Source organism: Aspergillus sydowii (genome assembly GCF_001890705.1).
Source record: "Aspergillus sydowii CBS 593.65 unplaced genomic scaffold ASPSYscaffold_2, whole genome shotgun sequence".
Taxonomy (NCBI): Eukaryota; Fungi; Ascomycota; class Eurotiomycetes; order Eurotiales; family Aspergillaceae; genus Aspergillus; species Aspergillus sydowii.
This window is the reverse complement of record NW_024467860.1, coordinates 3,867,360-3,891,967: the sequence shown is the minus strand read 5'-3', so window position 1 is coordinate 3,891,967 and position 24,608 is coordinate 3,867,360. Positions and strand designations below refer to the sequence as shown.

The 24,608-nt window shown below is 50.6% G+C and overlaps 7 protein-coding genes across 7 annotated transcripts; 2 read left to right on the top strand and 5 right to left on the bottom strand.

Annotated features, from left to right (window-relative positions):
• Positions 1–28: 28 nt before the first annotated feature.
• Positions 29–2,629, top strand: ASPSYDRAFT_28799 (pentatricopeptide repeat protein; the record flags this gene model as incomplete). Its single annotated transcript, XM_040844564.1, has 1 exon — positions 29–2,629. The coding sequence occupies one exon, from the start codon at positions 29–31 to the stop codon at positions 2,627–2,629; it is 2,601 nt and encodes an 866-aa protein (XP_040707005.1).
• A 432-nt stretch (positions 2,630–3,061) lies between these two features.
• On the bottom strand, positions 3,062–4,005 carry ASPSYDRAFT_117942 (Sec63 complex subunit SEC66; the record flags this gene model as incomplete). Its single annotated transcript, XM_040840347.1, has 3 exons — positions 3,062–3,406; positions 3,488–3,801; positions 3,906–4,005. Coding segments are annotated over 3 exons (759 nt in total), but the record flags the coding sequence as incomplete, so codon positions are not given.
• A 708-nt stretch (positions 4,006–4,713) lies between these two features.
• ASPSYDRAFT_86839 (chromatin segregase YTA7) lies at positions 4,714–9,638 on the bottom strand (the record flags this gene model as incomplete). Its single annotated transcript, XM_040851732.1, has 2 exons — positions 4,714–7,559; positions 7,619–9,638. The coding sequence occupies 2 exons, from the start codon at positions 9,636–9,638 to the stop codon at positions 4,714–4,716; spliced, it is 4,866 nt and encodes a 1,621-aa protein (XP_040707003.1).
• A 1,174-nt stretch (positions 9,639–10,812) lies between these two features.
• ASPSYDRAFT_41958 (uncharacterized protein) lies at positions 10,813–11,586 on the top strand. Its single transcript, XM_040846373.1, has 3 exons — positions 10,813–11,147; positions 11,214–11,340; positions 11,429–11,586. Exons 1-3 carry the CDS (start codon positions 11,013–11,015, stop codon positions 11,482–11,484), a joined length of 318 nt encoding a protein of 105 aa, XP_040707002.1. The 5' UTR covers positions 10,813–11,012; the 3' UTR covers positions 11,485–11,586.
• A 641-nt stretch (positions 11,587–12,227) lies between these two features.
• Positions 12,228–13,855, bottom strand: ASPSYDRAFT_142928 (putative C2H2 finger domain protein; the record flags this gene model as incomplete). Its single annotated transcript, XM_040841288.1, has 3 exons — positions 12,228–12,852; positions 12,908–13,171; positions 13,221–13,855. 3 exons carry the CDS (start codon positions 13,853–13,855, stop codon positions 12,228–12,230), a joined length of 1,524 nt encoding a protein of 507 aa, XP_040707001.1.
• Positions 13,856–15,488: 1,633 nt separating this feature from the next.
• Positions 15,489–18,947, bottom strand: ASPSYDRAFT_144982 (putative C2H2 finger domain protein; the record flags this gene model as incomplete). Its single annotated transcript, XM_040841489.1, has 1 exon — positions 15,489–18,947. The coding sequence occupies one exon, from the start codon at positions 18,945–18,947 to the stop codon at positions 15,489–15,491; it is 3,459 nt and encodes a 1,152-aa protein (XP_040707000.1).
• Positions 18,948–20,510: 1,563 nt separating this feature from the next.
• Positions 20,511–24,415, bottom strand: ASPSYDRAFT_28793 (uncharacterized protein; the record flags this gene model as incomplete). The annotated part of the gene is made up of 2 exons (XM_040844563.1): positions 20,511–21,468; positions 21,699–24,415. The coding sequence occupies 2 exons, from the start codon at positions 24,413–24,415 to the stop codon at positions 20,511–20,513; spliced, it is 3,675 nt and encodes a 1,224-aa protein (XP_040706999.1).
• Positions 24,416–24,608: the final 193 nt, after the last annotated feature.

Genomic DNA, 24,608 nt, shown 5'->3' with positions numbered 1-24,608 from the left:
AAACCGATGATATAACTGCTCTCACTTCATGCTCCGTCCGGTGATTCGAGGGGCTCGATGGTATCAGCATGTCGCCCGCTCAAGCAGTACGGCGACTTCGCCTCATTCGTTTACCCGAACGTTCACCGCGGTAGCACCACTATCGATCAACTATGGCGGTCCGAATGATAAGATAAACTTTTACGAGCAAGACACTCCGCAAAGCAAGAAAAGACGGAGGATAGACCCGGAGGCCGAAGATAACGCGGATAGGGAGGGTGTGCAGCGCGAACTCTCGCAGTTAGACCATGAGCTAGAAGCTCTGAAGGAGGGCCCGTTCGGCCCCAATAGCGCTTTCATACAAAGTCTCCCGGAACATGAAAGAGTCATTGCGCTGGAAGCCCTCCGGAAGCAGGAAGCAGAAAACGGCAAAGACGAGCCTATCAACCTTGACAACATCTACGACGAGGAATTAGATGAGATGCTTAGAGAGGAGTTTGAGGGAATGGCTCTGGAAGAAGAGAATTGGATGGAAGACCAGGGCGATGATTCACAAAGAACAGTCGTACACCAACCCTATGAAGTCGTACTCGAAGGTCTGGGGCATAGCAGTTACGCTGGCAGATTTAATGATGCTTTGAAGCGGTATGCCGCTGACAACTCTAGCGAAAGGGCGAATCGAGAGCTCTGGAAGTGGTATCGAAGGTGTAAACAGGTTATACCACAGTTTATCGATGCGATCCCACAGGAGGCTGTGAAGATGCTATGGTCCTCCCAACAAAACGAGCGCTCAACTGGAACACGGGCGGCCCATGTACAGATCCTCGCTGAAGATTTGTTATCTGCTGGACGAGCTCTTTCAACCACGGATATGCTTTCTTACATAAATTCACTACAACTATCTGGTAAGACCAAAGATGCACTAGACCAGTGGGAGGCGCATCAAACCGGACTCAGCCAAAAAAGAGAAGACTTGGAAGCCTACTGGAAATTGGGAGTACAGCTCTTTGCAGCAGAGGGTGATCCACAAAGAGCTCAGGACATTGCTCTGGCATTTCTGGCAAACGACAATTCTCGACAACCCCGCATCCTCATTCCGGTCATCACCGCCTGGGTTAGACAAGATGGGGAAGAAGCGGATGTCAAGGCGTGGGCTCTTTATCTACAACTGAAAGCGCTGCTTCGGCATGATATGGCCATGAGAGACTATGACGAGATCAGCATTGAGTTCCTCAAAGCCGGAAAACTGAGCCTTGCCATTGCTGTGTTCAAAGATATGATGGTGACCGGCCAAGATTCGGCAAGCGACTCAACGGCGCTGTATAAGACAGCTGTTGGGTTGGTTGGTAGCCTACAAGCGTCAGCTATCTCCGAGCAAGACGTTAACAAAGTCTCACTCTCAACGTTGACAGTTCTGCCGCGCCGGTTTCAGAACCGATTTTTTTACGCCAGCTGGATGAAAAAATTAATTGGAATGGGCGAAGTCGATTCCGCTGCCTTAGTGATTGAGTTAATGTATGAGCGTGGCGTAAGACCAGACGCGAAGCATCTCAACGGCATCATCGCTGGCTGGCTTCGCCTAGGGACTGCACCTGCGCGGGAAAAGGCTGAACAGCTAGGGTGGGCTATGATCCAGCAGCGAATTGATCGAGTCTTACCAGATGAAGCAATGGGAACTACTCCCTCTCTATCCCCAGAAGCGCAGCACGTAAATGCCCGAATTCCGAAATTCATGAAAAGGCCAATGCCTCCAGCCAGCATTGAAACCTTTTCGATTCTACTCCTCCATTACAGCCGACGGGGCGACGAAGAAGCAATTAGGCAACTTGTCGACAGCCTCACACATGCCCGAATTCAACCAAACTCGTATTTTATGAACCATCTCCTTTACGCCGAACTCCGAAAACAAGACATTAGTTCCCTATGGAACAAATTTAAAACCATGTCAACTTCCGTACAGCCAGATCTCGAAACATTCGCCTGTCTCTGGGACTGTGGAAAGGTGCAATATGATCGCAGCCGCAAAGCTTTCCTCTCCGACTTTCCAAACCCTCGCACTCTGTACGCAGAAATGCTGAAATGGTTCTCCAAACTCTCCAGCCGAGGGAAGGCCGTCACCCAAGAAGATTTTTCTAAGGACCTCTATGACCAAATAATCCGGTGTTTCTGTCTTTCCCGCGACCTGCCAGGCACTCTCGTTGCAATCTCCTCTCTCCGCTCAACCTTCGGCTTCTCTCCAGACGATACAACAGCCCGCCTGATCATCTTACAAATTGCGCGGCTCGCCGCCGCTCCCTCAGATACCCCTAAACGTCGCCTCCGTCGCATCTCCTCGACTCCAAGAAGCAAAGAGAATATCGAGAATGTCCAACGCCTCGTCGAGCTCCTCAGTGATCGCAAGTCCTCAACCCTTGAGTCCAGAGGCCTCAGCATATCCTCGCTAGATCCGTACGAGAGAGAGACCCATCAACTTGAGATTATGACCGACTTGCTGCGCATCATAATGGGTCGGGCTACTGACAATCAAAACCCTGACCCTGATCATATGGAGACACAGATTCGGTCTGTTGCGGAGGAAATGGGTGTTTCTGGTGTAGACCTTGGTCCGAGGCTGGATGACGCGGATGCTCGTTTGATCTTAATGAGGTAGAAGCTGTTTAATCTCCCACCATTCCTTTTCCATGAACCCCAGAATTCAGCATTCGGGGTCTGTATATATATGTGTATATGGAGTTTTGGGTTGCACTTTGGCGTTCGCATTGTATTATAGTACTAACCCTATACCTGGGTACATTCCTAACGAGACCGACCCTCTCTGGAGCATATTCAAGGCTATCCCACTCTCTTATATGGGGTCTTTTTTGGAGCAGAGCAAGAAATACGAGTTAACGGTCGTTGTAATTTTGGATTATGTATAAAACTCCCTTCGTAAAACATGAGACGAAAATTTAAATTTTTAAGAAATTGAAAGACAAGCAATGCAACCATCTAGGACATTGAATGGAACTCATTTCTTGCCCTTCTTCTTCTTCTTTCCCCCACCGGCACCCCCACCGCCAGGACTCCTCTGCGCTGTCGCTCCTGCCTGGTCATCAGCCTCCACGAGAACCGCATCTTCATCACTCTCAGTAACAGTCGGCGCTGGTGGTGCCGCAGCAGAAGCAGCGGACTTTTTCTCCTCGGCAACATCCGTAGCCGCAGCCGCAGCCGCAGTAGTAGCAGTAGCAGAGACAATAGCAGGCTTCTCAGCATCCAGCTCCTTCATGAATCCCTCCTGGATAGTAGCTTTTCTCTTCCCCCACCAAGCCTTCTCCTCATCTAGTTTACTTTGGTGCTTCTCTAACCGTTCACGCACAATCGCGTTATTAACCATCTCGTTCGCGGACTGGAAGATTGTTTGACCCCAGTTGGGGGCGTATGCATTTGCCTGTAGACACCTACATTAGCAATTTCATCAAACCCAATCGAAGTAGTAATCTAGGGATTGCCCTATATGGTAAACTCGTACCTCATTAACAACATCTCTAACTTCATCCTCCATCTCCTTCTCCGCGCGCAGAAATCTCTGCCACAAATCATCGCCCACGCTTCCGCGCTGGAGCAACATAGAAAGAGCCTGCTTCTGGCTACGGAGAGCCATGACACGCTTAATGTCTTCGCACGCGCGGCGGAGGAGCGCCGCCTTGAGGACTGATTCAGGGATCTTCTTTTCCTTCTCCTTCTCTTTTGATGCGGAGGCGGAGGGTTCAAGGTGTAGGAGGGAGAAGTATATGTCTCGCTGGAGGTGCGGCGGGAACCATGGTTCTAAGGATGTGGCCTTTCCTGAGTAGAGAGAAGGGCGGTTAGCTAATATGTTGACCTGGGGGTGAAGTTGCAATCGCATATGTAAATAGGTGTGTATATTGCGATGTCGGCGGGGGACATACTGGCTTTGCGTTTGCGGTACAAAGAGGAGAATGTTGCGAGGGAGCCGATTAGAACGCTTAGGTACGCGAACGGTACGACGAGGGTAACCCAGTCGACCATGGTGTGTATGATTATAGGGAAGTGGACAGGTATTGAGAATGTCGAGTTGAGAGATGGGAAGCAATGCGGGTATCGTTTGTTCGATTTCAGTAGGTCATAATAGGTCGCCCGTTCGTGGATGACTAGAGAAAAGGCCGAAATCTAATGGCTGGCCACGTTGTTCTTCAAAAATGAGTGAATAATGAACGAGAAACTCGAGAGTGTTGGCAATTCGAGACTATGAATGTCCGAACGGCGGAACAAATGGCCGATCCAAAGGCCAGGTTGGTGTCTTGGCCTCGTCACATGTTCAGACCCTGCGCCGCAACTGTATAGATCAACCACTACAAATACAGCTACTTTACATTTCAGGGACTGTCAGACCTACACATTGTGATTTGATTTCTAAATAATACAGGTAGATTCCGCCAAATATTTAACGGCAAAAAGACAAAAGCTCACGCCTCCGGACAGGCTAACTCGACACCGAAGGCAAGACCCTTGGTCAGTGAAATAGCGTAAAGGAAAAGAGGTATAGAAGGAAGATAAATGATGGGAATACTGATGAGGTGAGCTAGAAAAGAGAATCCGAATATCCGCCATTGATCTCATTACACAAATCCATGCTTGCTGCTGCCAAACTCAAGAACCAAACGTGTGCAAAAAAAAGGTTAGGAAAGCGAGGGATGGTTGAACAGGTAGGAGGTAAAGTGGTTAAAGAAAAGACATCTAGTAAAGCGATCCAAGCTGCTCCTTCGTCTTTTGACTTATCGGTCCAATCTCCTGCACAGTCTGCATGTCTTCGAGGACGTCGTTGAACGTGTTTTGAATCCCAGCAGCCACCTTGCTGCGATTCCAATCACTGCGGGTGTGCCAGAGGAAATCCATCAGCGCGGTGTTAATCTGCTCAAGCTGTTCGACGGAGCAACCGCTCGTGCGCTGGGCCATCTCTTTATGTAGATTTCGAACGTAATCATGGTCGATGATTAATTTCGGCGACTCGTCGTGGTCATTGAGCAGGGATTGCAGGGCGGTCGGTTGTCTGGAAGTACCGTCGAAGAGAGGTACAGGGGGCTGCGACTTTGGTTGTGACTGACTGACACCTGGCCCATCCACCTGCACAAGCTGGGATTCGCGAGACTGAGGGGATGGCTGGCTACTATCCCCTTGTTGGGTATCAGGGAGTTCCTCTTGGGGCACACGATCGGGATACTGGGTGAGGTCAGGGTAGTCGTGCCGTCCACCATGAGCAACTATAGGGCTCTGAGTGTAGGGCTGTGGATGTGAAGATTGATCGGACGACTTCTTATCTGACGTCGTTTGCGTGGTGGAGGCTTCATTTGTATAGTCTCCCGGCTGAGATCCCGGAGCCATAGGGGTCATGGGCCCCTTCTGTGAAAAGCTCGAAAGGCCGGACTCTCGCCTCACTTGTTGAGAGGGAGCCGTCATGGAATAAGCCGGTTTAGGTTGCGCAGACGGCCCAAACGAGCTTACCTGTGTATCCCTTCCAGCAGATTGATCAGAGTTGGTCATGTAAATGTCCCCATCCCCATCAGGGTGCGAATCGTTCAAATCCGCCCCGTCGCCTCGGTGATATCCATTAGTCATGAAGCTGACATTTGACCGTCGTGTAGGCGTAACCGGCCGGTCAGGAAGGACTTGAGGAGCAAGATCAGGAAAAGAGGCACCGAGTACCACGGGTCCGCTCGACGGGTCCGAGTCTGTATTGCCATGAGGAACTCTATTGCCTGCACGAGCCGCAATGTCTTCCTCCTCTTGAGCTTTTCTCGCCTTCTCCAGCGCAGCCTTCTCTCGCTCTAGTTCTCGAAGATAAACATATTCGCATTCAGCCACTAACGCTGGTTCGGCCTGCTCGATGGTAGAGATGTCCACTTCAACATTGGAGAGAAGTTCATTCGCCCGGAGTAAGCGCTCCTGATCATTGCCAAGCTGCCGAGCATCCTTCGCTAATCGCTTAATGTCCGCTAAAAAGTCTTTGGGACGTTTGTAATATCCGTTAGAAAGGCGCTTCTCGATGGTCACAATCTCCATATTGTAGAAGAATTTGCCAGATACCGCCTCTCTGAGACCTAAAACGCCGTGCTTATCGTGCGCCTTCTCAAATGGTCGGAATGTTGTCCGCTGTTCAATCGGCAGATCACTCGTCACGATATTTGGGTCATCTTCTTCCCATAGATAGCGAATCTGAGACTCATCGATGACACCCGTCCTGAAGCGCTTGTATTTCTTGATCTGGTCCATAATGGGCTGGATACGAATCTTCAACAAATTCAAGGTCTGGTAGTCCTTTTTCTTCTGAGCTTTGAGCTGTTCCTTCGAAAGAGTCTGCTCCTTCGGCGGTGGCGGCGGGGCCACCTCCAACTCTTCAAGTTGTCTCTTCTTCCGATTATCAGGGTCAGGCAGCTGAGAAGGCGAAGCCTTGATAAGATCAATGAGCTTGGAAAAATATTCATAGCGCGCCTCATTGTCTGGTGCGGCGAGCTCAAAGATGTTTCGTTTCGAGTAGCCAAAGAGATTCCTCACCAACCTAGGGTCTACTTCTTCGACGCCAGCCTCCATAACCCCAAGTAGTAGGACAGGGTCAGTTGAAGGCACAGACCGTAGAAGACCTAGGAATGTGGATATCACTGCCTGGCCAACGGTTTCGGTCCAATTCTGAAGGCCAGGGATGTAGATGACACTCGGCTTGTGTCGTTTGACTTCGGCGAAAAGCTGGATAATTGCCGCTTCGGGTGACCGTGTTGAGTCGCTAAGTAGTGTCGGAAGGTCGAATGACTGAACGTGCAGACCTTCAAAGTGGTGCAACAGGGCGCTTGCCAAGTATTGTTGGCCCATTCCAGGGGAGCCTCTTAGCAACAGTCTAGGTCTAAAGACCCGCGACCTTTCGAACTCCTGTTGCATTTGCTCACGCTGGAAGCCAGTTGAGGAGTCTCCTGATTCTTCAAACAGTGCTTCTTCCAAGGCTGTAAGCCTCTTACGTTGGGGAAGAATCTCTGAGAGGATACTCTTAAGCTCGAGCAGAGGGTGCCGTAATAGAGGTTCGATGGGTTTAGGTAATTGTGAGGCAGCAGAAGACGTAGATCGCTCTGATGAAGGGACCATTTTCTTGATTGCCAACATGAAGTCTTTGGGTGCGACCTCGATTGTTTTCGGGTCAATCAGAAGCTTTTTGTCGGACTTGTAGATCTGAGGGTACCTTCTCTGCACCGCGTTCAACGCAGCCTCGGTGCAAAGAGCACGCAAGTCTGCACCACCATACCCTTTTGTGATCTCTGCGAGTTCATCCTTGATGACGTCTTGTAACGGCGGATCCCAACCCTTCGTGTGGATATCTAAAATAGCACGGCGGCCTTCACTGTTGGGTAATGGGAAGTAAAACTCCCTATCGAAACGACCAGGGCGGCGAAGAGCGGGGTCAATAGAGTCTGGACGATTTGTAGCACCAATAACAATGACTTGACCACGGCCGTCCATGCCGTCCATCAGCGCCAGAAGAGTGGAGACGATTGACGCATGGATTTGTTCCTGCTTGCTTGACCGGACAGGGGCCAATCCTGGAATAAAGAATATCAGCAACTATCATATTATCCTTAGGGTGATACAGGGTGCTTACCATCAATCTCATCGAAGAAGATAATACTTGGTTGGGTTTTACGAGCTTCTTCGAACAGAAGGCGAAGTTGCCTTTCGGCCTCTCCAACCCACTTACTGAGTGCGTCGGCCCCCTTCCTCATGTAAAATGTGACCTTGCGACCCTCAGAGCTAACGCTATTTGCCAGAGCCCTAGCTAGTAGGGTCTTACCCGTACCCGGGGGTCCATGGAAGAGAACACCGCGTGGTGGCACGATGTGGAAGCGTTGGAAGATCTCTGGATACAGGAGCGGAAGAGATACCATCTCCTTCAGTTGGTCGATGTGGCCCTGTAAACCGCCTACACTATCGAAGTTGACTGTAACGTCAACACCAAGAGGATCTGCATCCGCTAGGGCCTGCTTGTCTTTAACGCGGCCAAGGTTCGCTGGCGTTCCAGAATGGCCTTGAGCTGGGTCGGTACCATGCGTCTGGGTCGCAAAAGGGAGGGGTAAGGGGCCACCAGCTGGGCCTGATATTGAGCCCTTGGGGTGTTGCATTCCTTCGTCATCACTGCTATCGCTATCAACTCCGCCGGTGGCAGCATGTGATCCGGGTGGCCCCAGAATTGCAGACGGCCCGCCGCCTCCAAAGGGCCCATAGGTTGGGAACAGTGTACGCTGCCAGGTGCTTCCGCCTCCACCACGGCCCCTACGCGACGGGGACTCGTTGATTTCATTCTCCGCCTCCTCTATTGGCAGGACCAGGTCAGGGCGGATAATGCGGTAATCAACGTCCTTCCGACTGCGTCGGGGCTTCTCATAGACAATTTCTTGGTGTACGCGGCGGCGCGGGCGGTTTCCTCGAAGATCATGAAGCTCCTCCGCCAATTCTTCTGCGATATCAGCAGCTTCAGATTCCCCACGTGACCGAGAGGCTCTTTTGCGGAGGCCCGGGCGTCGGCCGGTTGAGCTTTCATAGTCATCATCTTGGGTTTGGTTGGCTTTGCGCGGGGAACCTTGAGATTTTCCGGACTGCGACAGCTCATCCTCGTCGGCAGATTCCTCTTCCTCTGGCTCGAAATCACTTTCCTCGTCATTTTTCCGTTGTGAAGACTTGGGCTTCTTACGACTTGAGCGGCGTGGTCCTGTATCCTCTTCATCGAAAGCCTGCGTAATATCTTCTTCGGTATTCTGGCTGCGATTCGGCCGATTTCTTCGCCTTGTAGTCGGGCCCTCGTCGTCGTCGTCGTCGTCATCTTCTTCCTTCGCGTCACCATTCTCGGACTCCGGAACGAAGCCTGAATCCTCGGCAACTGCGCCTTGTCCACCATCGTCTTGGAAGGAGGTTGGAGCGCTTTCCGATATCTCCAATTGCGAGGTCTTGATTTCAGTTAATGTTTCCTCGATGACATCCGGGTCCTCCATTTTGGCGTCAACCTCGTCGATATCGTCAACATCGGGGGCCCGCTTCGAACCACGGGATGAACGGCGACCGCGGTCTGCTTCTGGGCTATGGGTTCCTCTTTGAACCGTTTGCGCATGGCGCCCAGAGTTGGTTAAAGCGTAAATATCTTCAGATGGGTCGCGGGTACGTCGCGTCGTCCGCCGAGTGCCAGAGTAAATTTCCTGCAGCGCCTGCCGTTTCAGGCCGTCGCCCACTTTCAACTTCACCACCTTCTTCGGGGACGGATCCACAACCTCTTCTTCGTCGTCGTCGTTTTCGTCGCCATCGATACTTTCTGAATCGCCCTCGTCGTATATAGGCCTCTTCGTGGCGGCTCGGCGCGCAACCGTGCCCCGGGCATTCCTTGGAGCGTTCACATCCTCTTCATCATCGGACTCCCCGAAAGAAACCGAGTCAAGCTCACTAATCTCGTCATCCTCTATAATATCGTCGTCGGAATCGCGACGCGCCCTTTTCTTTGTAGGCCGAGACTTTTTCTTCGACTTTGATTTGGAAGCTGAGCGTCGGCTATCGCGGATCGGGTGATCGCTGTAGTCGTCATCATCTGAATCGGATTTATTGGCAATTTCTTCGAGTGAGCGTTTCGCACGTGCCATGTTTACTGCTCGGATTCTGTGGTGAATAGGATTGATAAGCAAGTGCCATCAACCAGGTATTTGGTAAGTCAAAGTAGGCCTGGGAAAGGCGGGCGGGTGAGTAGATAATGAGATTAATAGTAACCGGAGGCCATCAAGCGCAGCGGCGATGCAAGTGCAGGCACAATCCATATAACTCACCAAGAAAAGACGAGATCGAGATTGAGGTCTCGATTATGCCTCATGCGCAGTGTTCTAGCGATGACGTGTTATCATGAAGATAGGCCAATAACGAAATCGAGGGCGTCAAATATCACAGCTGATAATGTGAAAACCAAGCAGATGTATCTGAAGCACTGTCGTCGGTTGCATACAATGCGCAGGGGCAGCGGTCGGTAGCAAAAGAGCGATGTTGAACAAGTGGAATCAATTTATCACGCTAACAATCCCAAACCAACTAGCAAACAAAATCCACGAGAAAGAGACGGTGGATAGAAGGTAAAACGCGTCGCAGGCGGCACTTCGGTCATGGGTAGCCTAGCAAGCAACAAAGCTGAGAGAATCACTTGATGGGGGTCAGCGCAACGAAAATCAAAACTCAGCGAGACCCAAAACAAAAGAACATACCTATTCAACAAAAGTCACGGCGACAACAGCAGCTCACCAGCATGTCCTCAAAAATCAACCAAAGAGGATTGATTGAGGGGATGGCAAGTGATGCAACTTTTTCCCTCGCTCTCTGACACGATCTCTCTCAGCGAGTTGATGAGTCCTGAGGCTTTGGCGATGTTCTCCTTCGGGCGGTTGCTGAGCCACACATGAGCCACAGCTAACCCCTCATCAGGACTAGCGCAAGCGGCAAAAAAGTGATTGTTGCCTGAGCGCTGAGGCTGAGAGGCGGCGTCTCCACCTCATCGCCCGCTCACCTCCCGTGGAAACAATTCAAGCTGGAGATCACCGCAAAACCACCACATCAGAACCCCACGTAAACATCGTAACTCCATCGACTCCAACCTCAGAAAATGCCAAAATAGCCTTCGAACGCATTCTCTATCAATACCCTGCAGGTAAAACGCGCCTTGCCGTGCCTGTTCACCGACTCCCAGATCGGCAAAAAGATGAGTAAAGAGTGAGAAAAAGGGACAAAAATCACTGTGAGCTTTTTGTCCCTACATAGAAGCTTATCGCCCTTTGACTTCCTCCCCGCTTGTTCGCCCTTCGCCTAATCCCCGTCTTGATTTGGTCCTGAGCCGCCGCTGCTTGATATCATGTGATTGATGACTCATCGTCGCCCGGCCGCGAACATCACCATCTTGAAGCCGTAAATATAGAAAACAAGATATACAAAAACAGAGTCTGCTCGATTGAGTATTATCCACAATAAAGTCACTCGGAATGCCTCTCCGTATCAATCCATCGCTCTCTCGAGCGCTTTTTCGCAGAAATTTAAGTACAACCCACGCTCGCTTGAATACTGGCATGCCGCCGCACCCACCGCCCCAACAACCACCGAGCGCTTACAAGGAAGGGGTATGTTAATGAGCCCCTTTGCCATCCTCTATTGTTTAGCTGGGGTGGTCGATCTAATGGTGTTAGATGGCGCGGTACAAACACTTCTTCAGCCCCTTCGCAAAGGTCTTCCTAGGCGCTGTTTTCACCTACCAGGTTCTTTATTGGACCTGGGTGAAGCTGGAGATGGAAGAGGTAAAGGCTAATAAAAACAGTATGTCTTGCCTTTTTGCTTTTCGGCTTTTGTTCTAAATTTTACCTGTGTTTTGTTTGATGACGCCCTGGCTAACAGTACTTGCTAGAACAACTCGCGGCGTTGGAGAAGGAGACAAGGGAGTTAACAGGAGTGAAGAAATAGAGCCCAGATCTTTTGGGAACTTGTAATATATCTTCTTTTTGCTTTTATTTCTGTGTATGTGTAAAACTATTGTCAGCAAAATATACCCCGTCAATCTTCAGACTTATATTTGTGTATTTGTTATATAGCTGATTGTTTGTAATCGTGTGTGGTCTCTATATATAATGTGAATACACCATGTTGATTATGTACACCTGGTAATGCAAGCAGCAAGGTTTTATAACTTGTTTTTATCCGCCATGTGTATTTTTCGAAGATGTTGTAGAGGGCGTTCTTTTGAAGTCGGAAATTGTCTTCGCGGTTTCTTCTCTATATACGGTGGCAGGCTCAACGCCGAAAGAGCGTCACGGGGCTTCCGCTTTCGCTGGTCCGCTAAATAAGACCGGACAGACACAGGTCCCGCAGGCCATTTAACCGATTGCAGCAGTTCATAGGGTAAATCCTGGTCTTAGGTACAATCATGGCATCCTCAGGTTTACACCTCCTCGCTGTTGACTTGACGCTGTTGACAGTTGTTTTGCGCAGACTTTCTCCTGGTTGAATTTGAGCGCACACAGCGAATGCCCCTGTGCGGGTGCCGGTGGCGTACATTGCCAGCGTTGGACGCCGAAATGTTGCGGTTGTTCGTGTCGCTTCCAGTCCGCCTTGCTGCCGATTGTCTTGTCACTCGAGGAACGTGCAGCTATACGGTCGTTCGTGTCGCTCCTTATGCTTCCTATGAGGTGTGTTAGATAGAATCACCGTTAATGCCCAGTGAAGTCATACTTCACCTCATGGCGCAGACGTGTTTGTTTCGGGGAATGCTCACACTGGATCCATCCCGCCCTGTTCGAGGCAGTATTGGTATTTTGCTGGGGTGCACTAGAGTTAGACTTCGAATCAACCGAATCCACCGAGAGGAGCACCGATGCAGTAACCAGGATCTTCTGCAGAATTTCCCGGTTGCGATCTGATAACCCCCCCTCATACTCGTCGATGCCCTCCTCGCCTACATGGCTTCGCCTTCGCTGACGATTGTTGATCATTTTTGTCATGGCATTGATCACGCTCACCGCCGCTTCAGATATCATGTCATCCATTTTATCGTGCCGTTGTTTGACGGTCTGCGAAACGTCACCCTTCCCTTGTACATCTCGCATGTCTTCTTCAAATCTCTGAATCGAATCTAGCGTTAACATGTTGGAAGGCTGGAAAGCCGTATGGACCGGGGCAATTGAGTCTGGGAACTCGAGGCCAGTGTTCCGTGTCAGTATTTCCGGCTCGGGTGTCAGCTGGGAGTGCGTTGGTGTTGCCTCCTCTGACAAGCTGTCGGCAAAAACAGATGCCATATCTTGTGGTTTTACGCAATTCTCATACCATTCGTGCGACCTGAAGAAGCGTATCAGATTCCAATTGTTCCGTTTCTAGTTGTGAACCAGCATACCTTCTCAGCAACTCATTGATATCCTCGTTATTGTGCATTCGCGCGAGGTGTTGACGGAAATTATCGAGGCGAGGCCATTTCTTATTGCTTCGTGGACAGTTTTGCCCAAAGCACATGTATAGTACCTTCGGTCCGCGCTCCGGATCCTTCTTATGTACGCATTTCTTATGCCGGGCAAGGTCGTTGATGGTACCGAACCCTTCTGTCCGCGTACAGTTCGGTTCGTCGCACTTGAACAGCTTTTTATGCCGAGCTTCATGCTTTCTATTCAGGTTAATATGCGCGTCTCTTCCGAGCTTGATCGATGGCATACCTTTTGTCTGATGGACACTTGCCAGTCCACGAGCAGCTCGGGTAATCGCATTTGATCGTCTCGTGGCACGGTATGGACGGTGTCTCGGCCCGTTCCGCAATATCCATAGCCTCGCCATGACCCGTTGAGTCAACGTCCAACGGCACCATATTTTCATCTTGTTTGTATTTCTGTGCTTCAATATGCGGACTGCAAGCGGCGTCTACAGCATACGGGGCAGCGATTGAACGCTGCGTACTATATCCAGAGTCTGAGGAATGTACTCCTTGACTTTCAGATTCAGAAGGTGCGCTATAATGTGCAGTGGAACGCTTAGTCGGAAAGCCACCCATTCGTTGGACTGGGCCTGCGTGTGTGGAAAAAGTCACATTGACAGGTGGATCAGTTGTTCTCAGTATGCTCCATGGGTCCTGCTCGCGCAAGTATCGGGCGTCGAAGTAGTTGCTATAGTCGAGAGATTGTGGCTGGTCAGGTGGCCACTGGTTAAGGAATGACGTATGCCTGGGAGAAAGGTGAGGAAGAGTTCTAGCATCGGGTCCGAAATGAAACGCCGCCAATGAAGCTGGATCGTATTTGACAGGCGTTGGATCAGAGGAGAGCCCGTTGGGGAACTCAAGCTCGGGCTCCGAGTGCATTGAACCAACACCTTGGAGGACATCGTTGGGGTGGCTCCAAGAGAAACTGTGCTCCTAAAAATAATCAGTATAATTGACCTTTCAATACTTTTTTTTTTTTTTCTTTCTTCTTCTTCAAATATACATATATATCTATTTATATTTTGTGATGAATTATTTTGGTTGGTGTCATTTGGGGAAGACTGGGCTGGATGGCTACCTCATTCATGGTGGCAGTTGGTGTGCTCTGCGGAGCAAACAAAGTTTGTCTCGAACAGAGATTCTATTGTATAGACTCGCCTGTGTTATCGACAGGATTGCGACCAGATGGAGGGTGCAGGCAGAGAACCGGTCTGAGTCGGGCAGAGGGGACTCATATAGGCTGAAGATCGAAAGTCGAAGCTGAGCAATCAAGTCTTATAGCAGCGTGAAGCGAAATGAAAGGCGGCGGCAACAAGCGATCGGCCTCAGAAAGTTTTACTCAACTATCCTTACCATCAGCTGGGTTTAGTGAACAATAGCCGTGGTGTGTGCGGGAAACGAATGGCTGAAGACTGAGAGGAAAAGCAAAGAGAAGAGCAAGATGATGGAGGGCGAGGGAAAAACATTGCAGGGACAACTCCGGAGTAACTGGCAGTTGGAGGAAAGAGGCTTCGCAATTCACATTCTCATTTCTCAGGACCCCACGCGAGAGCAAATAGCAGTTAACGTGTCAATGACAGGGCGAGTGCATTAGTATCCATTACTACCAGCATACTGCTCACTGCGCGACAGGAGTTGTTCGCACTATGAATCGGACGAGACCAGGCCGGCCCAGTGTGTATTCAACTACATGACTGGAGGCAGGGCCAGAGTGAGGCATCCGCGGATACAAAAAATTCTTATTCGTTCGTACTTGACGGGCATGTTGACATTCATAATTCTCCCCTCCCGGATGTCCTGAGCCTGGGTGCGTCAGTGTGCATGCGTGGCTGTGCCTGTAAGGAGTGTCTGAGTTTACCTGGGCGCACAATTGAGAGTTCGAGACCTCCAGAATCAGTGACAGGAGACCCAACTTTTATCTTAGACGTCGATCACCCAGCTTAGTCGAAGCCATCTTGCTATAAACGGGATACGTTGCGTGGGACGCAAAAGTACGGAGTAAACATAAGCTAGCCATTCTTGCCAGCCCGCTTCCTTACTGGTGGTATGAGGACGGATATCCCGCAGCTGTCAACAAATTCGCTGGCCATGTATCCAAGCGGTCATTCATTCGTAAAAGTCAGAGCTGCCTAATTCTACGGCTCCCTCAATAATACTCTCAAGCCCCAAATGTCACCCAAAAAACCAGGAACAGCAACCAAAATGTCGTGCATGTCAAATCGGCCGAAGAATGAGGTTCCCAAGGGGTATCTAGACGCCGATCATGTCGCACAACAATGGCTGAAGGAATAAGGAGAATAAGAAAGTCATCGTGTGGATCACACGTAGCAACATGACGATAAAAAAATAAAAATAAAAAATAATTCAACGGGGCGCCAAATACTCCCACTCCCTTTCCACAACAGCAAATCCATTTCGAGGCTAACTCCACCCCCACGATCTGTCAATTCTGCCGCACGGATATCACAAAAACAAAACATTGCTAACAAATCTAAGCTGATTAGACCTCGACTCACTGGCCTTGGCCTTGGTACTCAGGATTATACTGCATGTCTGCCGCCATTGGTCCGTGATAGGTAGTATAGTGGTTCGTTGCCCCGTTGGACACGTACATTGCGCTGTGTGGATCGTGTTGCATCTCCGTGGGGGACATGGAGAAATCGTTAAAGCCCGTCATCACCCCGAGGTTTTCACTTGAGACCCCGAGTCGCGGCACGCCGTTGAATGGCGGAGGATAGGAGGCCGGGATTTGATGCTGCGGCATGATCATTACCGGCTCCTGTTGCCCAGCCGGCTCAGATGGTCCAGGCATCCCTCCATTATGTGCCGCATACGGTGAGACGACATCGAAATTATTCAACTGGTTGGGCACCGCATCGCTCGCGGGCAGAGGACCGGTATTGAAATACGGCGGTGGATACTGTGATGGTGTAAAATCGATGTGTGGGCTGATCTCATTCATACCAAACGGGCTGGCTTTCGGGGGAACTGGAGTACTCGTGTTGCCAGTCGAAGCGGCACAGTTGTTATACGGGAAATCCCTTTCGTCAACAAGGCTCAAAATTGGTATCGCCATTTGCTCCATATGTTTGGCCAGATGTACAGTGAGCTTCTTCCAATTTGTACAGACATTGCCACAGAACCGACAGGGCTCCGATTTGGGGCTTTTTTTCGTGTCGTACCGGCAGCTTTCCACAAGCTCCCAAAGTTGGTTGATCTCTCGTTCGCGATCGATCTCTTCCTGCATCTCAGGCGTAATCGGATCGTTCGGGCCTCTCTTTGACGATCTCTTATTCTTGGGCCTTTTCACTTTTGGTTCCGGCAGCTTGTGCTCGCGAACAAGATGCTGCACGAAGTTGTCTTTCCGGTAGCACTTGTGGCGACAATCGGTGAATGAGCATTCCCACCACTCCAGATGCCGGTGCCGCTCGTTCTCATGTCGGACCCAATCAGCTTTTCTTTTGAAGGATTTAGGGTCAGTGCAGTCCGGGAATGTGCAAGTAAACGGTTGCACGTCTTCATAGATATGCTTGGTCCAATCCGACGGTTTCTGAAACTTTTTGACATGGAAGCAAACCATACATTCAAACTCGGCTGGCAATAATTTGACCTGCCGTGGTGGATACGGGACGCCTGGGGGGAATTGGGCTGTAGCGATGGTGGTTTCCCCGAGAGTCCCAGGGCTATCTTCTGCCTCACCGCGGTTGGGGATCAGGAATTGAGTGTGTGAATCTGCATCTTGAGCGGATGCACGTGGTGGTAAAAGCACCGCCCTGCCACCCATGCCTAAGCAGTATTCGCCAGATTTGCATTTGCAGTGGTTGGCATCTTGGGAGTGCGTTTGTTTGATTTCTATCAGCCTCTTGTATCGCCGAACCTGCTCATGCGCAAAACGATCAATTAACCCAAGCTCGAGACGCGGGTTGAGCTCGCGGATCTGTGTCCTAAAGCCTTCTAAAGTCGGAACTGGTAGATGTGGTGGTATTGGAAATTCCATGACTAACCCCTTTTCATCGTTGTCGTCGTCATCTTCTTCCTCGGCAGTATCATGATCCTGTTCTACTTGCTTGACAGGTTCGTCGTCCGCGGGCTGGCCGGATGATTTGATGTTGGGGACAGGTGGACCACCGTAGTTTGTAAAGAGCTCGAATAGACCTGGCGCCCTAGGTATCTCACTTATGCTGCTAAAACGTGGCCTGCGAGTGTTCCAAAAATTCGCAGGCGCGCTTGGACTTACAGCACTGAGAGTGTCTTGGCCGCCGATGGCAGCCATTGGCGTCGTAGCCCTAACAACTGCTCCTATGCTGTAATTTGGAGGTCTTGGGGAAAGGCCGAGGCTCAGCTTTCTTCCCGAGCTGTCTTTCCTTTGGGGGGTTGGCCTACTTTCCACGGCCTGGCCTTCGCCTTCGGGGACGGTTTGGATGGTGGAGAGTTCAGACTTGGTGCGCTTTAGAATATTGGACTTCCCATGCGGCCAGTATTTGTTGATGCTGAGAAGACTAGGTTTCTTCTCATGCTTCTTTTCTCTCCCATCGCGATTCATCCACTGGACGGATCGGACACTCTGGTCATCACGGTGGCGGGTGCCCCAAGTGGCGACGCGGGATATAGTGTCATTCTCCCTAGTACGTTTCTCATATTCAATTATCGCTTGGGTAGAGCTGACTGGCTGCACATGAGTCGGTTGCGGAGTCGAATTTCGTTCAACATCACACCATGGAGGGGACCCAAGATACTGGTAAGAATCTAGCTCACCCGTTTCTAGGTTGTGCGGCTCGGGGACAGTAACCTCGGATGAATCGTGTGTCCACCTTTCTTCATTCACACTGACGGGGGCTGATGACTCTGTTGCATCATCGGTATAATCACTTGGCTCACGGAGCACAAGCCCTGGTCCTGGTACGTCAAGTCGGTTGGGCTGGAAATTCAAACTGGAATAACCCTCTTGGAGGGAAGGGTCGCCGGTGCTTTTTGCTCTTCGTCTAGGGAAACTATAACCGATACGGCCCCTCTTGGACTGCAGACAATCATCACCAGCTTCACTATGAGCATCCGTTACGGCCTCGGACCAATGATAAATGTCGGCGTTTCTCTCTGCCAACTTTCGCTGGAAGTCCATCTCATTTGGGCTGAGGATATATCCATCTTTTCGCGCATCTGGCGCGAGACCAGATTGGCCAGTACGCATATCTGGAACCCATGACCCGTCGGCTGACCTTGGTACTGAAGCGTACTCCGTCTCCATGGTAACATCTTCTTCCGATGCATTAGAGATACCGCCTGGGGAAAGATGTACGGAGGACTGGCTTGGGCGGCGGTTGGTTGAGAAACTATCCCTGACAGGTGAATCACCCCGTGAATAGCTTTCGACTTTAACAATTGGGCTTCTTGCTCTGGCCGATTCGGGAGCCTGATGAGGGCCAAGAGTATCGCTCAGAGGCGATGTAATCAGGCGAGGCACGAGGGGAGGATGGGGCCGAGAAGGTCGGTGGTTCCCACCGCTTGTTGTGTCTGAAGATGGGCTTGGATTGTTGGTCAGATTCGGTGTGAGGAGTTGGGTGGGATTCATAGTCGCTTGGGGAGAAGATGGGCCATCATTAAACTGATTCAGCGCTGGTGTCTGTATGTCCTGTGCTAGGGCAACGTTGGGCGGCGACCAGGCGTTCACGAAATCGACTGGAGATGTATGGTCACTCATCCAATCGCCTTGCGGACTTAGGAAATCAGAGTAGGAGGTGCCGTAACCTTCATTATTGCCTGGTGTCGATGCATTATTGGTGGAGTGGTCGAGTGGGGAGGAAGAGCCATTCCATGCGCTGCCCCGGTCTTCGATGGGCGTCAACCTGATTCCAGATGTCTGGAAGTCCGATTCAGGGTCGGCTGCGGTAGAAAGGTATAAATTGGAGAGTGCTGGCTCTAAGTTTCTATCAGGCGATTCCCTTTGCACCAAACGGGGCGAAATTGCCGACATCTTCAGCAGAAGCACGAGGCCCACGTGGGAACTTCGTCACGACAACTCCGACGAGAAGGAGCGAAGATTTGCGTCCTATTCTTTTCAGTGGGCACTCGAGTCTCCGATGAGATACCTGTTACTAGTACGCAGTAAGAAGGGCGAAGAGTGACATGTCTAACAGGTTGTAGATGCGATCGGACAGAGGACTTTTAAACGAGATCGGGCAACGGATCGGAATTATTATGGATAAGAAGACGAGCTACCAAAGTTGCCCGATCGCCGGCGCAGATCTAGGTCATTCAGCTCTTGCTCCGGGGCAATTTCGAACAGTTGATAGAAATATGGACTGTTTGTTCTGGCCTATAAACAATATGACGTCGAAGGGCGGAGTGCAGAAGAGGCACGAGCGAGCCAGACAAGGCAGTATGAGAAAGAGAGACAGGTTGAGGAAGGCTACTGTAGGTGAGACAAGGCGGATAGATAAGAAGCAGAGAGAAGAAGCGAGGCTGAGTTGGGGCCCTGAGAAGTCGAACAGGGGGGTGGGGAGGAATGGTGACAGGAGGAGGCTCTGAGGGGGAAAAGAGTGACGAGCAGGGCTGAAACTGGGAGCGAGCAGGCAGACAGGCGCAGACAGCCAGCAAGATGGAGGGGATGGATGCGACGAGGTGGGGGACAGAAAAAGAAAGGAGAATGGATATTGGGAGAATAATGAAGGCTGCCTTGTGAGCACGACACTGTCGGCGCCAAACTAGAGGCTGAGAATGGACAGCGTCTCAGCACACCGGCACAAACGCTCCATTCCCCCCGTCAGGCCAGTCTCCTTCCTTTTGGGTGGTTATGTTGACATCCAGATCCAGTGCTATCCATAATCCCATATATCCACTGGAGCTGGTTCTCCCGTTCTTGACTCCATCCCCACTGTCTCCACTGCGTATTGGCGACGGAAAAAAACAATCCGATCTTGAAATAAGCGGCTGCCTCGTTGCGAACGTTCTCTTGCATGGAATATACATCTGCAGTTCCTTTTTCTATTTTCCCACGAATTCCCCGAGCTGGAAATGGGCTGAATCTGCCTGTTGCATTCCAGGGTCCAGTCTCGGCCAAGCCACCGTACCGCAGCCACACCTCCGGTCCCAAGGCAGATTCAGGACATATCTGACCACCATCACAGTATTCCTGAACTACAAGTCTTCTATTACGCCTAACACTAGCCACACCGCTAGATACTGACATCATACTGCGAGAAAACTGAAGAAGATTTATCGCTATCGAAATATATTCACATAAATTGAACTGACCAAACAGCGCATTTCTTGCAAATCAACTCCGAACATGTGATTGACTCCCTGTCATACCTCGTAATGCTATAGTCGCTAAACTTCCAAGCAAAATCAAAGAAAAAAAATTGTATGATAAACATAAGACAGGCGCGAGAAGAAGATAAAAGCCGTAATGGAATACATGCAGGATACACTGGATAAAAATGTCAATTTGAAGAGAAATGGACAAAAGGCGCGGAAACGAAATGCAAAGGGAATGATTAAGGCGTGTAAGTGAAACGTTTCCCGTCAAGTGGCGAGACTAGACAGTCCCAAAGTTGGCTCCGGTTGCGCCTTCGATGAGTGTCTCATTTGGCATATACGGTATCTCGGTAGGGAGGGGCGAAAGTGGTTCAGAATAATTCGATGCTCGAGACTGCCGCCGAGAAGAGTTACTGGCCCCCGCCAGCGCATCCGTAGACTTCTTTGCCAGTTCTTGCTGCCGTGCAAGGATGATAGGTGAGTCGGAGTAAAGCACTGCACCCTGAGAGTACGTGCAAGGCTTTGCCTTGGTTTCATCCCCGAGGAAGTCCTCATGGGCTGCTTCCCGAATAATTCTTGGAAAAGGACGTAGAACCACGTGGCGTGCAAGATCTGTCTTGGAGTCATCAGAGTCATTTTCCTGTGGGACCCCATACTCTTCCCAATCCTCAGTTGGGGCATTGATATCCTCGGGCCCGGGGAGAGAGGCAAGTATCAGCTCCCGCTCGACACGCGCATGTCTCCATGTTTCCGCCGCAAGCTTCACAATCTTTCGAATCCCTGTGAGAAGAGAATCCATTTTTCGTGGGTCTGCAAAGTGCTTTAAGTGGTTGCTGATTTCGTCCACAATCACGGCGGCGACGACATTTATCGACTCCTTCGCGTCAGAGGTTGTATAGGCTGCTTTGAGCGTTTGCTGTCTCCAGAATGCTTCGCGTCGGACGGATTTACGGCGGATATCCATCGAGAGCATCTGGAAGAGGATGTCTGCTTTATCGTATCTACGCCCCAAAGTGAACAGGAATGGATGGAATATGCGGTAGGTTAGTGTCTTCGAGACAACGTGCTGCACATACGCCGACCGCAGTTCGCACGATGCTGGTGTGTTGTCCAGGAATGACGGTAGAGCTGGCGGAAGCTTTGAGAGGACCTCCTGAGGAGGATCAATTGGAAGGTACGAGAAGTGCTCTTTAGAGAGAGTCACAATAAGACGTTGGAGTTGACCGAAGCAGTCTAGACTAGATTCGCTTTCTTATCAGAACAGGTACATTTATAACGTTATCGACATGTCATGGTCCTCGTAAACAATCTATAGAGAAAACAAAAGAAAATATAAAGAGCGGATGTTGGTCGTGAAAGAAAATATTGAAAAGAAGTGTGCTCGTAGGTGATCATATCGTAATAAAAAAAAAATTGCAAAGAATGAACGAGACTGAAAACCGGATGGATCTCAACCTAGGCAACTTACAAGAATGTATCGCCCTTCGTGTTCTTGAGGTCAGTAGCTTCTCCAAGGCTATGGAGAGTCTTCCTCAGCCTGTCGCAGTCTTTACCCAAGTTTTCAATGGTAAGTCGCATGTTGTCAGTTGAATGGACGAGCTGTTTCTCTTTGCCGAGAACATCCTCCTCTAACCGCTTGTTTTCCTTCTCACAGTTGGCGAGCTCTTCAGACTTCTCAGAAAGTTGAGTCTCCAAGCCAGTTTTCTCCTCATTCCAAGCGCGTTCCATTTCATTGACTTTCTCCTGATGGCTGTTCTCGAGAGATTCGACCTGCTCAACATGCTCCTTCCGGGTGTCCTCCAATTCGTTGTGCTTTTTCTCGAGTTCCTCTTGGGTGGTTGCGAGCTCCGCCAGTTTGGCGTCGAACTCGGCTTGCAAAGTATTATGCGACTCTTGCATCTGCTGTTTCTGCTGTTCGTACTCTGTCTTCATCGCTTCTTGCTGCTCCTGCAATTCGGTCTCACGGGCCGCAAGGGCTTCTGCCGCCGCTTTCTCATCTTCAGCTTTGATCTCCTCAAACAGTTCGGTCAGTTCTTGCTTCTGTGTCGAGAGCGCTTCTTCTTTGTCGGCGTCTTTTTCTGCACGCTGCTTTTCCAGTTCCTGACTGTGTGCCACACGCTCCTCCTCAATGTTTTCGTTAAGCTTCTTGACCTGCTCTTCGAGCCCGGCTTTGTCTTTCTCGGAGTCTGCGAGCTTTTCTTCCATGTCCTTTCGCTTTTCCTCCATGTTGCCAAGCTCCATCCGAAGTTCGTTGATCATATTCTTAAGCTTGGTTGCTTCCTCGGCACTTTCGTTCGCCGTCTTGCGCAGCTGATTTTGTAATGCTTCGATAAAAAACTCCTTGTGCATCAGTGCCTGCTTGTGCTGGCTTTCCATCTGCTTGAACTCCGCTTCGCGAGACTGAAGCTTGGTTTTCGTATGCTTGAAGGTCCCAAGAAGGCGGTTGATATCTGGGATAGCTTCCTGAATTCTTTCCAAGAGCTCTCGAGCGTCCTCCTGGTCTTGGGGAATAATTGGTCCTCTACCCGAGCGTTCATTATCGTGTCCATAGCCTTGGTCTCTCATTCCTGAGAATGGGTTGCCGCCGTTAGGTGCCATTGAGCCCCGTTGCATAGGGTGTGGGTGCGAAGTTGGTTGGTAGTAGCCATACTGAGAAGAAAAGAACCCACCAGAGCTCATTGGGGGGGACTGGTAGGCAGAGGCATAGCTATGAGAGATTGAAGGAGGGAATGACGGAGGCATTGGAGGTAGAGGTGCGGTATGAGAAGACATCACTGGTGAGGTATAGGCATGGGACAAGGGACTGCTAACTTTGGGCAGGGGTGATGAGGGCTTGCGGACCGGAGACTGATGTATATGTGGCGAGGATACTGACTTCTGGCGTGGAGAGTAGGGTTGATCTGCTGGGTAGGTTTGTTGATACAGCGGAGAAGCACTGGGCGGCGTGGGAGGTGTCGCCCTCGGAGCATTGAATACGGCATCTTTCACGGGCAGAGGATGCTGGGACTTGGGCGACGCAATTGGTGGTGTAGGAGCCGTAGGCGGAGGCATGGGCGGGAACGCTTGTGGCATATCAACGGTATCAGCGACACTTATTGCGGCAGGCGAAATTGCGCGTTGCATTGGTGAAGCGGACTTGTATGATGGCGAAGCAGTCGCTGGTGCAGGGGACTGAGGCTTTGAAGCAGGAGGAGTTACCTCTTGTGCCGTATCAAGTTTACGTTCAGGGCCCGTCACGGGCTCTACATCTGCAATTGGCTCCGGCTCAGTCGCCGGCTCGTGATCTGATATTGGCTCAGGCTCATTGGGAGGCTCGGATTCGTCCACGGGCTTAGGTTCTGTCTCAGAGGAAGAAGCAGGAGTAACTTCAGGAGCAAGTTCAGGTTCAAAAGTTGGCCCAGATGAGCCAAACTCGGCAAACGGGTTGGTGGAGTCGTGGGCGATGTCGGTGTCTTTTTCTGTGGGAGAACTCTCCTCTTGGGGAGCCGAAGCCTTAGTCTGGTCGCTTTCTTCCGTAGCTGGCCAAAAATCAGCAGGCTCAGTGACGGCCTCTGGGCCAGACGTGAACGTAGGTGACTGTGGTGCAGTAATTGGCGTCTGTTCGGATGGTTCTATAGGATCGCTTTGTTGGGCGGAGGTGTCGTCGCTCTCGTTCTTCGTTTCGATTGAACCAAGTTGCTCCCATGTCCCAAAATTTTCGTGAGCCGGCTCCTGAAGAGTCTGGACCTGGGTAACACTCATATCCGGGTATTGATTTGGCGGATTTTCGGGTTCAACAATTCGAGTAGAACCATCGATTTTGGACGGTGATTGTTGTTGGTCTTCGAAAACAGAGGGCGCCTGAACTTGCTCGATGGGCGGCGCTTGTTCCGCTTCTAACTCTTTCTCAGACACAGACTCATGTGTCGGTACAGGCTCTTGCGAAGATTCCAGCCCAGCTTCCAGCCCAACTTCCGGTGCAGCTTCTGTAGTAGACTGTGGTTCGGGTTCTGGTATAGGCGCCGCAGTTAGATCAGGTGTCTCTTCAGGGAGAGGCGTTTCTGCTGCTAGTTGTTGCTCGTCGAGCCCGGTAGAAGGAAGCTCAAGCTGAGGCGTTGGAGCGTCTGAACCCTCCTGGGCCTTGCCCTTTTTATTCTTCTGCTTGCCGTTGTCGGCCTTCTTGTTCTTCTTGCCCGACTTTGCCATTATGACACACGCCCAAGCTCAATCAGATAGGAGAAAGACGTGTTTCCAGTAACTGGTTATCGGGGTCTGTCAGTTGATGCTCGAGTGGACCAATATTGGCTCAAGAAGTATGAGTGCGAAGAGAAAGCCACCCGGTATGCTTCCAGATTCATATACGTACAGAAAGCAGGCTAAAGGTGGACCATGTAGGAGT